We start from the raw sequence: 13,017 nt of genomic DNA, 5'->3' as shown, positions 1-13,017 counted from the left end.
TGTTCCTTCACTGTCACTGGGTCAAAATCCTGGAACTCCTTCCCTAAAAGCACTATGGGAGTATTTACATCATAAAGGCTGCAGTGATCCAGGAAGGCAGCTCACCACCACCTTCTAAAGGGCAATTTGGGCGGGTAATAAGTGTTGGCTATGCCAGTAACACCCACATCCCATGAACGAATATAAAAAAATGCACCAGGGAATCAGGTAGTGAATGTTCTAATTTGAATAGCTTAATTCCAATCAGGATGAAGCAGTGGTGTTGTAAAATCAGAGTGCTGAAACACTGAAAGGGTAAAAACTGGTGAGGGTGTAAACAACACAATTTCAAGAAATATCTAAATTAACAAAACATAAATACCTTTGAAGTAATGATTGAATACCAATACTGGATGCGGTTGTACAGTTGGTACTAAGTAATGAAAGATAGTTTGCAGTCCTGTTTTAATATACAAAGCTCTTCAGTTACTACATATGTATAACCTCACGTTCATCATTCAACTTCAGGAAAATAAATCTTAAAAGCTTTTACCTGAGGCAACTGTTGTACTATTTTGGTGGCTTTCATTCCTCGACACATAGAAATCCTCCTCCTCTTCAGTGGAAGAACTGGAGGAGGATTCGCTACTAAGGTCATTATCGCCTGAACTGCTGGAACTTTGCAACAAGGCGTACTTCCTGCGAGCAATCACTTCCCTTTTCTTCCTCTGCAATAAAATCCGTTCCTTCTGCTTTTGAGTCCGCTGAGAAGGATTGGGTTTTGTAAATTTCTTTCTCTGTTGAGGCCTTCGTAGACTGCTGTTCGGGAGACAAGGTCGCTTGATTAAGATCCCTGATATAGATTCCTGCTCAGACCGAGGCCACTTGTGCATTTTTGAATGAACTGTTCGACTTGTGCTACTCAATACAGCCTGGGAATGTCTCTCTGGAATCTCCCCCTCTTCTTCTGAAGTTACTGTGTCAGAGTCGCCAAAATGTAGACTCGATGAAGGTGATGAAACACAGTCACTAAAAGAAGAGTCATCTGCATGGTCTTGCGGCTGTACACGAGGCCTCAGACCAACATTACCCTGGCGATCTTTGAAATCAGAGTTTTGAGTTTCTGAGGGACCAGCCTGCTGGCTCTTGCGCTTTTTTCTGACAACGATCATTTTCTCCTGTTCTAGTCTGTTTCCATTCGCGTCCTTAATCCGCTTTCCAGAATCACAAATGTGAGAGTAGTCATTTCCAACCTTACTTGCAATCATTTCAACATCTGTACTAAAACTTTTTGTGTCCAGGATCGGCTCAGGGTTCATCAATGCCCCCTTTGAACTCTCCTGTCTTTTGGGTGCATCAGGTGTTATCTCAGTCTTCATATCCAGGTTGAATGTCTAGTTTAGAAGAATTACATCCAGAGGTCCATTAAGGGACTGGGTGGTCTTTAATTTGTACTAAGGTCTGAAAAATATAGGACAGAAGAAAAAAGTTATTCATGGTCTTATAAGACATATAAATACTCCATTATTTTTAATGCCATACATCTCTGATCTGAGGATGATGTTAGCTGACATCATTAACGAATCACTCTCCTCAAATTCCGTCCCTCTCTCCTTAAAATCTACTATCAAAAAACTCAACCCTTGACCCCTCCATCCATGCAAACTACTACCCCCCTCCAAACTCCCTTTCCTCTCTAAAGTCCATCAACATGTTGTTGCCTCTCAAATTCGTGCCCATCTTTCCCAGAACTCCATGTTTGAATCCTTCCAATCAAGTTTCCACCGTTGCCACAGTAGTGAAACGACCGTTGCCAAATCACAAATGACATCCTACGTGACTGTGACAAAGGCAAACTATCTCTCCTTATCCTTCTAGGCCTGTCTGCAGCTTTTACAAAATTGATCATGCCATCCTTTTACAATGCCTCTCCACTGTCATCCAGCCTGCTGGGACTGCCCGATCCTATTCTCACCTATCTAATCGCACTCTCAGAATTGCCACCCTTGGCTTTTCTACCCATTGCCATGTAGTTACATCGGGTGTCCCCCAAGGATCTATCCTTGGACTCCTCCTATATCTGTGTCTGCCCTTCTGCTGCTGAAACCATCATTCATGTCTTTGCTGCCTCCAGACTTGGCTATTCTAATGCACTCCTGGCCAACCTCCCACATTCTACCCTCCATAATCTTAAGGTCATCCAAGACTCTGTTGCCTGTGTCCTAGTTCGCACCAAATGTCGTTCAGCCGTTATCCGTTGCTCACTGACCCACACTGGCTCCTGGTTACACGCCTTGAGTTTAAAATTCTTATCCTCTTGTTTTCAAATCCCTCTATTGCCTGGCCCCTTCCTATTGCTGAAATCTCCTCCAGTTCAACAATCCTCAAATATCCGAGTTCCTATAACTGACTTCTTGAGAATCCCCAATTTTAATTGCTCTACTTTTGGTGGCCAGGCCTTCATTGCCTAGACCCTAGAATTCCCTTCCAAAATAGCTCTGCCTCGCTACCTTGCTTTCCTCCATTAAGAGACTCCTTAAAACCTACCACTTTGACCAAGCTTTTTGCCAACTACTTTAATAACTCATGTAGCTCAGTCATATTTTGTTTTACAACGCCTCTGTGAAGCGTCTTGGGACATATTATAAGGTGCTATATAAATACAATTGTTGTTGTTGAGGAGTTAATCTCCTCATAACAAAAATATAGAGGAACTAGAGAAGGTGCAAAAAAATGACTTAGAAGACCCGGGAGGTTTTAACAATCAGAATGACCAAACAGGCTAGAGTTCTCTTCTCTAGAAGACAGAAGGCTGAGGGGTGACCTAATAAAAATGATGTTTCCACTTGGGGAGAGTCAAAAACAAGGGATCATATCTATAAAATAGTCATCAATAAATCCAAAAAGGAATTCAGGAGAAACATTTTTACCCAGAGAGTGGTTAGAATATGGAACTTGCTACCACATGGTGTAGTTGAGGCGACTAGCATACATGCATTTAAGGGGAATCGAGACAAGGACATGAGGGAGAAAGGAATAGAAAGATATGCTGATAGGCTAGATGAAGTAGAAAGAGAGGAAGCTCATGTGGAACATATACACGTGCATAGAACAGTTAGGCAGAATGGTTGGTTTCTGTGCTGTAAATTCTATGCAATCTATTGATATCATTGCTCGCAAATTCTAAATCAACTACTAGATGGTTTAAAAGGTTTGAGAAAGTCATGGGTTCAAGTTCGACTCCAGAACTTAAATACACAATCAAGATTTGACGATGCCTCAGTTCTGCACAGAAGCGTCCCATTGTTGGGGCTGCTGTCATTCGAATGTGGTTGGGTGCAAAAGATGCTATGACATTACTTGAACAGAGCAGTTCCTCTGGTATCCTGGCCAACATTTATTACTCAAGCAACAGCAGCAAATAGATTATCTGATGGTTGTACACAAACTGGCTGCTGTGTGTGCTTACAAAACAAACAATTACACTTCAAAAAATAATTCATTAACTTTTTTTCTTTTTTCAATCTCTAATTTGATATGGCTTTGCCCAGACCAGAGTTCTACAATTGTTTGGCTCTCCTTTCCCAATTCCATATGTTTATAATCTGTATTTTTCTTCAATTCATTATATCTAGTTAAAAATTCCAAAATAAGTTTAAAAAGATTTAATCCTACTCTAAGTGTTGTAAACAGACACTAATATTATTGAATGGGGGGGGCTATTTTCACTGTCCCAACACAAATATCCTGTTTAACACATGGATTCACCTTAATGGTTTTTCAAGCCTTCCAACTTCCTTCCTGGATCTCAAGCAAGCACAGATCATCCCATGACGATCACTCTAATCTGCAACACTATTTCCTGCTTCCATCTGGTATCATATTTTCCTCTTTTTTCAAAATTATCCCTTTCAATGACTATCTGCTTTTCATCCATTTGTCTCAGCTTGGTTCTCAGCAGCCAAGAGGAAACATGGTGTGCACAGAAGACTGCAACATGGTGCAAATGCTGCAGATAGAAATCCTAATCTATGCCTCACCTGTCTCTGTGGTATCAAAATATCAGATCAATGATTAAAAAAAACACTGTTACATTTGTGAGAACAATCATGAAACGTGACAACGTGCAGTATAAAATGAATGATTACCATGGTTTACGAAAGTATAAAAACTGACCGTAGGCCAATAGACAGCGTGGTTCAAAATGATTCCAAAGTCCTCCTGGGCAAACTGATTTTTTAAACTAGTTTTTAAACTATTCCATAATCACTAGATTCATGCAGTTTCAAATTAATCATGCACTTGGAAGAAGAACATTTACATTTCTATAAAGGAAGGTAAAACACATTCAAAATACTTACTAAAACTCATCAATATAATGATACATATTTTCCTATGGAACATGTCACCTGATGTGCATAATATTGTATTATGCAGAAATTTGGAGAGGCACTTGTGCTGTTCCAGTCTTAACTGATAACTATACAGGGTTCTTACTAAGATTTTAGTAAAATGTCAAGGAATTTCCAGACTATGTCAGATGGAACCATACACCCAGCTGTACAATTATAGCTTCATTCTTTAAAATAGTTTGTGTCAGGAGAGTGTTTTGAGCAAGGGTGATGTACCAGTGGCAGCGATGACAGCAATTTGACATGAATTACAAATTTGGCTAAAAGCGTTTATTGGCTGAAGTGCATTTTTTCCTGTGGCGTATTATTGCCAATATGTTAAATACTTGATCTGATAATATAGCTATATTTTGGTAACCAACCATGTTGCAGGAAGATCAGTTTTTTTTTACTGGTAGGGACAAGGACTGCAATCTGTTGATGCAGGAAAAAATCAATTGTGTTCTCAAAACATTTTTTATTCCCTTCAATCACAAAACCATCAAATTCTGCTGAGTTATCAAAAGGGCGTTCAGATAGTAAATACCTATTGTTTTTCATTCAACAGAAGGCACATTAAATTAACTGACATCAATGGTCTTAGCGAATTGTTTTCTGATATGCCTCAGAAAAATAGGAACATAAACCAATATGCTTCTGCGTGATGCTCTCAATTAACTAAGGTGTCAGTGGCAGTACTCTCATCTCAGTCAAAAGGTTGTGGCTTCCAAGTCCCACTCTAAGGCGTTGAGCACAAAATCTAAACGGACACTTCAGTGCTGCACTGATGGTGTTGCCTTTCAAATGAGATATTAAACTAAGGCCTCATCTGCTTCCTCAAATGGATGCAAAAGATCACAATGCACTATTCTGCTGTGTAGGGGAGTTCTTTCCAGTGTCCTGGCCAATAGACTAGGCCAAGGGTCAGCAACCTGCGGCTCCCGGGCCACATGCAGCTCTTTAACAGCTCCCAACCTTTTCTAGTTGGATCGCATTATCATGAAAAAAGCCTAAAGAAAATTAAGTTAAGTAAGAGATGTGTTTTTATTGTCGGGATAAAAGACACTTTGCAGTTTCAAATAATTATTTTAATGAAAATTATTTTTTTTAAAAAATTCTTTCATGGGATGTGGGCATCACTGGCACGACCAGCATTTGTTGCCCATCCCCATGACAAGTGAGTGGCATGCTTGGCCATTTCACAGGGCAGTTTAGTGTCAATCACATTGTTGTGGGTCTGGAGTCATTTGTAGGCCAGATCAGGTAAAGGATGGCAGATTTCCTTCCCTAAAGGACATTAGTGAACCAGATAGGTTTTTATGGCAATCAATGATAGTTTCATTTGTAGGTGACACAAAACCTGGAAGTATTGTGAACTGTGAGGAGGGCAGTGATAGACTTCAAGAGGACATGGATAAACTGGTGGAACGTGGCAAATGAAATTTAATACAGAAAAGTGTGAAGTGATGTATTTTGTTTGGAAGAATGAGGGGAGGCAATATAAACTGAAGCGTGCAAGAACTGAAACTATATGTGCACATGTGGCAGGGGGAAATTGGAAAAAGTGGTTAAAAAAGCAAACGGGATCCTAGGTTTTATAAATACAAGTATGGAGTACAAGAGCAAGGTGGTTATGAAGAATCTTTATAAAACACTGTTCAGCCTCAACTGGAGTAGTGTGTTCAATTCTGGGCACCACACTTTAGGAAGGATGTGAAGGCATTGGAGAGGTTACAGAAAAAGTTTACGAGAATGGTTTCAGCGATTAGAGACTACTTATGTGGATAAATTGGAGAAGCTGGGGCTGTTCTCCTTGGAGAAGGTTAAGAGAAGCTTTGATAGAGGTGTTCAAAATCATGAGAGGTTTGAACAGAGTAGGTAGAGAGAAACTGTTCCCATTGGCAGAAGGGTCGAGAGCCTGAGGACACCGATTAAAAAGGTGACTGGCAAAAGAACCAAAGGTGACCAAAGGAAATTTTTTTTCACGCAGTGAGTAGTTAGGAAGTGGAGTGCACTGCATGAGAGTGTCATGGAGAAAGATTCAATCGTGGCTTTCATAAAGGGATTTGGATAATTACCTGCAGCGAAAAGAAATTGCAGGGCTACAGGGAAAGGACATGGGAGTGATACTGGCTGGGTGCTCTTGTAGAGACCGACATGGACACTGAATGACCTCCTTCTACGTTATAACCATTCTATGATTCTACAGAATGGAGTTGAGGTAGATGATCAGCCATTATCTTATTGAAGCGTGGAGCAGGCTCCAAAAGTCAAATGGCCTATTCCTGTTCCTATTCCTATTCCTTACATTCAACATTTATTCCTCAACCAACATCACTAAAACAGATGATCAGGCCATCAGCACCTGGCTGTCTGAGTCCGTGCTGCGCGTTTTCTACATTGCAATGCGAACTATACTTCAAAAGCATTCACTTGACTTTGAAGCGCTTTTGGGTGTCCTGAAGTCGTGAAATGGGTTATATAATTTCAAGTCTTTAAGTTTCCACCACCAGTCCTTCACCCTGGTGTTAATTAGTTCACAACACAACCCAAGTTTAAAATCTTTATTCTAATTGTACTGCTGAGTGCTTAAGTATCACATACCCAGCATTACACTTTCCTGAAATTCTAGCAACATTGGAAAATATAACATTACACCAAACTTTGGACTCATCGATTTCAGAATTTTTTTACCATTCCAGTAGATTGTTGTTTCTGCTGTCATGTTAATGCTAGGTGGAGACAGCATTCCTTGATTATTAAGACCAATATCAGGAAATGGATAGATTAGGTTTAATTGGTTGGGGTGGTGGGGGGAGGTGGTAAGAAAGAGAAGACATACTTTATTGCTGATCTATTATCTGATCAAAGCCAAAAGCATACCACTTAATGGTCCTTCCACATTCCAAACACAATTTTCAGCAGTCCTTGCTTGAGATTTAAGTCAATGTTGACAACAAAGAGAAAACTTATACAGATAAGTCAACTTACTGCAACTATATTATTGCAAGTCACCAGATACCACTTTGCAATAAATAAAATTAAAATTGTACTGCTCGCACAACCTTAACTGAATTCAGAAGAGCTTCCATTGCAACTTTGTCTACTGAAATACATGTTTCTATCTCCACTCACACATATAGACCTTCTATATGCGATTACAAAACAAGACTAAAAGAACTTCAACAAAGGTACAAATCTTACCATAATGTGAATATATTCAAGCACATCCTGTACATGGTTGACTCATGTCAACAATTCAAACTTGATTCAGGTTTCCACCTTGATGACTAACAGATGCCTCATTCTGCTGTTGACAACCCAACCTTACTGTGGGTATTTTATCACCTGGGTGCATATTCTCCTTGTACACACTTAAAGAGCCGGATCAGGAAGAAAGGGCTGCTTTTACTATTCCATAGTTTTAATTTGCATAGTGATCTTAAATAACAAGTTCCACAGCAATTTCAAAGTGCTTATATAGAACTCTACCATCAGAATATGACGGTGTTTGGTTTTGTTACTGGACGACTATTCCAGTAAACACAAATTATGCACTATGGAAGCTTGTGACTGATAGCTTTAAATAAAAAAAGATGGCATCAGCAGAAGTGGCCAGAAAGTTGTTCGATTGTTGTAAAAACCTAAAATGGTTCACTAATGCCTTTTAGGGAAGGAAACCTGCCATTCCTACTCAGTGTGGCCTAAAATGGACTGCAGTCTATGTAACGCCAATGTACATTGCTTTTAAAATGGAATGGCAAGAATTGTGAGGCACTTCATGTTTTTCTGTATCGAAGAAATCTGATCTCTATTGTACTTGCCAAAATGTGAAATTTTAACTGTTTTGAACTGGTTTGTAATGTATTTTTGCAAATTTTTATGAATAAAGTATATTTTTGGGAAAAAATGGACTGCAGTCCCACACCAATGTGGTTGACTCTTAACTCCCCTCCAAAACTAGCCTAGCAAGCCAGTCAGGGTAACCAGGAATGGGCAATAAATTCCCACAACCCCAAAATGCATTTTGAAAACTATATAAACAGGTAATTTTTAAATGAACATATGAGACGAACTAGTCTTGCAATTCAAGATATCCGTTTAATATCGAGGGCTTTCAAATTCAATATTAGTTAATATTTCTGCGACCAACTGAAAAACAGTAATTTATTCACTAGGTATATTGCCACCAGAATGAACAGGCACTGGTACCTTTTTTGCCCACTAAAATCAAAGTAGTACAAATACCAACTCATTTGTCACTCTTGTGTCGTCCATGTTTTCAATACAAAACTAATTATTTTTGCACAGAGACTATTTAAAGACCACACTTCATTTTTAAAAATTCAAATATATTAAAACAATGACTACACTTCAAAAGGTACTTCAGAGATTGTGAAGCACTTTGGGACATCCTGAGATTGTGAAAGACACTATATAAAACAGACTTGCACTTATATGGTGCCTTTCATTACCTCAGGATACCCAAAGCACTTTACAGCCAATGCAGTACTTTAAGTGCAGTCACTGTTGTAATATAGGAAATGCAGCAGCCAATTTGCAAACAGTAATGCGATAATGATTGGATAATCTGTTTTAATGCTGTTTATTGACTAATATTCATCCCTCAAGGTACCAGGGACAACTCCCCTGCCCGTCTTTGAAGTACTGTCATTGGATCTTTTGCATCCATCTTGTGCAGATGGGGTCTTGGTTTAACATCTCATCCGAAAGATGGCACCTCCAACAGTGAAGCACTCCCTCAGTATTTGTACTGAAGTATCAGCCTAGATTTTTTGCGGTCAAGTCTCTACAGTGGAACTTTCTGACTCAGAGGGAAGAGTGCTATCAACTGGGCCACAACTGACATGGCTGACCCAGAAGTGTGAACTGCGTGTGTTAAATGAGGGGTGAGTATTGGGGAATCAAAGATTTTGTAGCAGCATCAAAAGATAGTACAGATTACAAATTATTCCAAAGAAAATTGAACTGCCATGGTTGTAGGCCATTTGGGTGCTGTACCACAGAGTGAAAACATCACAGATTCACAATATCATGCCCCACAATACAGTGCCTTATCTCTATATTATTATTGAGACCCCCATGTGAGATTCAAAGACTTCAGCCTGCTTCTCCCCCCTCCAAAAAAATACATATATCTCAATTCTCTCATGTGCAGTTGTTTGACAGTCATGACTTGTACCTTGCTGGACCCACAATACCTAGCCACAGCCCATATGGGTCAATGAACAAGAAATCACATTGTTCAGCCTCCATAAAAGGCACAAAAAAAAAGTGACCTCTGTGGCAACATAGAGATTGATATGAGTGGAATTCTTCTTTTTTTCTTTCTTTTGGGCCTCCTTATCTCGAGAGACAATGGATACGCGCCTGGAGGTGGTCAGTGGTTTGTGAGTGGAATTGCTGTAGCAAAATTCCTACCGGGAATGAAGTACTCTGCAAAATGTACAGCACGAGAGCTACACATTTTTAGATACGAACAACAGCTAGCTAATCCATCTTCTCAGCTTAAGATAGATAGTGCAAGATATGGAAAGATTTAAAACTTGTTCCCAAGTTCTGAAAGTGGGAAAAAACTATTTTTAAATTATTCATCTAGTGACAAAGATATTTAGCCTTTATCATCATAGGTAATAACAGAAGAAGTAAACATACAAATAAAATGTGGGAATTAGAAGGAATCAGCCTCTGAACATGGGTCTACATTTAAAATGTTAATTTATCTTTTCCCCTTTTAGACGATGATATTCCAAAATTTTTGGTTTCTATCATCTTTTCCATACCCATCAGTCCCATTGAGAAATGTTAAAATTCTGAAAGCTCAAGTACACTTTTAGCACTTTATTCTAATACTACTAACAGTTAGAGAATTAATTGAGTTTTCAGACAAACAGATAGTTTATTTAAAAAGTTATTGAAAGCACACATGGGACAGCATTTACCTGGATACGATCCCAGTGTTCCACAATCCTTCCTGAAGCCAAACTCTAATATCTAAATGCATACATACACAAAGGAAATCTGGTTCTCCTGTTGAGAACTGCAGACTGTCAGAACCAAATCATTTCTGCACGCTCGCAAGTAAACTTATTTTCAAATGGAGCACTTCCCTAATTATAAATATCAACCTTAAGTGTACCTCCTGCAGTGTGATACTTGCAGCCATTGTATCCCTGTCACACCTCAAGGAGACTGCCAAATTAATTCATAGTGCAGACTTGCAACTGGATCTAGACTGCATTCAGGGATGTTACCAACTTAAGAAAAATATTTGGTTATTGTGACATTTGAAGCTCGATAGTCAAGAAGTAAAGAGAGTTGTGCACACTACACTCAGTTTACAGTCAACTGATGGATATCCCTTCCAATTTAATTTCCCTTCTCTCTGGGGAGATGCCCATTAGCTCACTGCCTATTGTAGTTGAAATTCTAAAATCAACAGAGCGGAGTTTGATCTTGCAAAGTGCCATCATTGAGACAATTAACAAAGATTTTCTATAGCAAGAGACAACTCAAAATAATACTATCAAGAACAGAAATAGTGTAAACAAACAGCAGATCCATCAGCATCTGAAAGGAGAAAAGACAGGGTCAATATTTTTACAGTAAATGCCCATTGTCAGAACTAGAAAATGGAAAATAATTCAGGCTCGTAATAGGACTGAACAAAACAAATTGGGGAAGGCGGGGGAGGGGGTGGGGAAGAGGGAGAAAGAGTGCGCAACAAACAGGTAGAAGTCAAGAATTCTGGTTGCTGATTCCCCAGAGAAGCTAAATGAATTGATTACCCACTGAAACTTTTCTTTCAAAAAAAAGGTGGATAATATAGTATATTTAGGTCTGTGAGGCAGCAAAAAGACATTAAAGAGAGGACAAAAAAAAAGCCAAGTAAAGTGATAAAAGACATGGGAAAGATGCACAAAAATACAAAAATATGGTGGGGTACGAGAATAAAAATCCGAGAGAAGTTGATGAAAGCACTCAGCAAATCCATCAGCACCTGAGAAAAGACAGGCTGACACCCAGGTGCAGACATCACCTTCCCACCAAACCAGAGCCAGTTCTGATGAATAGTAGTTTTCAATTTTGCTCTGTTCTTACAGTGGGTTTAAGATAATGGAAGGTACCTGTAGAAGCTGGGGGGAGGCCTGTGGGTTGTGAGACCCCATTCAGCAGCCAGCCTGTCTATAGGATTTGGGGTGACTTGGTGGTAGACCTACAGGAAGAAGGTCCTACATGCACTACTTGGTCTGATTAGCAAACGTCCAAGTGCTTCCTCTACAATTGTTGTGGGTGGCATTGAGATGCAGCAAAGCATGTCAGGAATTGTTGATAACAATTACAGCTCTTACAACAGTTCACCAAGACTCATTAGGTAGAATCTGTAATTTGTGCAGTGAAAGATTCTGAACTGGCTGGCTTTTGCTGCAGTCTGTGCTCACAAGGATCAGTCACAAATTTCTCTTTCCCATTCTCCCGAGCATGGGCATCTCAGATGATGCTCCCAGGTATTATGCAGATTCTTTTTTTAAAAATCTTTCCTTTACCGAGGTTTCACTATATAGCTAGTGGAGGGGTCCTTGCACTATGTGTCTGTATATTAGCATGCAATTATAAGCAGCCCACTGTTGGTAGCTAAGGACCAAATACATGTCAGAAATAAAGAATTGAACATTTATCTAGTACATCTCCAGTGAAAATGGATGTCACAGCGGGTGGAGGTAATAGAGACAGTCAAGTCTTTCTGGATGGATGAACTATGAAAGGCCAAATGACTCTCTTCATTTATCTTGCAATCTTGAGCATTATATAGATGATCAAATACTGGATAAGCACAACACTGCTGCATCCATATGGGAAAAGTCAACTTTTTGGACTCTCAGGGAATCAAGGGATATGGGGAGCAGGCGTGAAAGAGGAGTTGAAGCCCAAGATCAGCCTTGATCATATTGAATGGTGGAGCAGGCTTATGGTCTACTCCTATTATAAGAACACAAGGAAGACGGCCAGCCAAGAAAGATAACAAACGAAGCAAGGTTAAATAGATATTTTTGATTAATTTAATACGGGGGAAGGGAGGGGCCTTAGAAAGAAAGTTACGTAGTCTATGGAGGGAACTGGTTTAAACACAATGATCTTTTTTGTTCGATGCTTTATGTTCTACTATGAAGTGTGGCTTGAAAATATCACACAAAGCTTGCCTCAGCATCCTTGCTGTACTCACTAACACGAGAAACTCGCACAGGACTTTACTGGTAACGACAAAATACACTTTCATTGCTACAAAATGTGGTGCAATGCATCCCATGCATCTGTAGCAGAGCTGAAACTATTGTGTAGCTGCAACTACATAGCTTACTGCAACGAAAATGATAAATATAAATGGAATTACAGAATATATGCTGGGTTTCAAACTTTGAAGCATACATTACAAAGGATAAAAAAAAGGGGAGGATTTTAATCCAAAACACAGGCAACATGCTATGAGAAAGCAGATAGCAAATTCAAAGAGCCTACGTTATGCAAAGGTGATACTCTTAATGTGTTGAAGAGGTGGCATCTGGGTACTGGGTGTCCTGGGTCAGGCAGTTTTGCGGAATGCCTCCTCCCGACTGAATATAGGTCC

The 13,017-nt window shown here is 39.5% G+C and overlaps 1 protein-coding gene across 5 annotated transcripts in view; it reads right to left on the bottom strand.

The window, feature by feature from the left end:
- rnf111 (ring finger protein 111) overlaps positions 1-13,017 on the bottom strand; it is a 128,256-nt gene that overhangs the window by 86,397 nt on the left and 28,842 nt on the right. For all 5 annotated transcript variants that reach the window (XM_068017904.1, XM_068017909.1, XM_068017910.1 and 2 more), the window contains exon 2: positions 533-1,440. In XM_068017904.1, coding sequence (XP_067874005.1) covers positions 533-1,358 — 826 coding nt within the window. In that variant the 5' untranslated portion in view covers positions 1,359-1,440. The remainder of the gene's footprint in view (positions 1-532; positions 1,441-13,017) is intronic.

The sequence above is a fragment of the Heterodontus francisci genome, chromosome 38 (genome assembly GCF_036365525.1).
Source record: "Heterodontus francisci isolate sHetFra1 chromosome 38, sHetFra1.hap1, whole genome shotgun sequence".
Classification (NCBI taxonomy): domain Eukaryota; kingdom Metazoa; phylum Chordata; class Chondrichthyes; order Heterodontiformes; family Heterodontidae; genus Heterodontus; species Heterodontus francisci.
The sequence above is the reverse complement of the archived record's forward strand: the minus strand, read 5'-3'. Positions and strand labels throughout refer to the sequence as shown.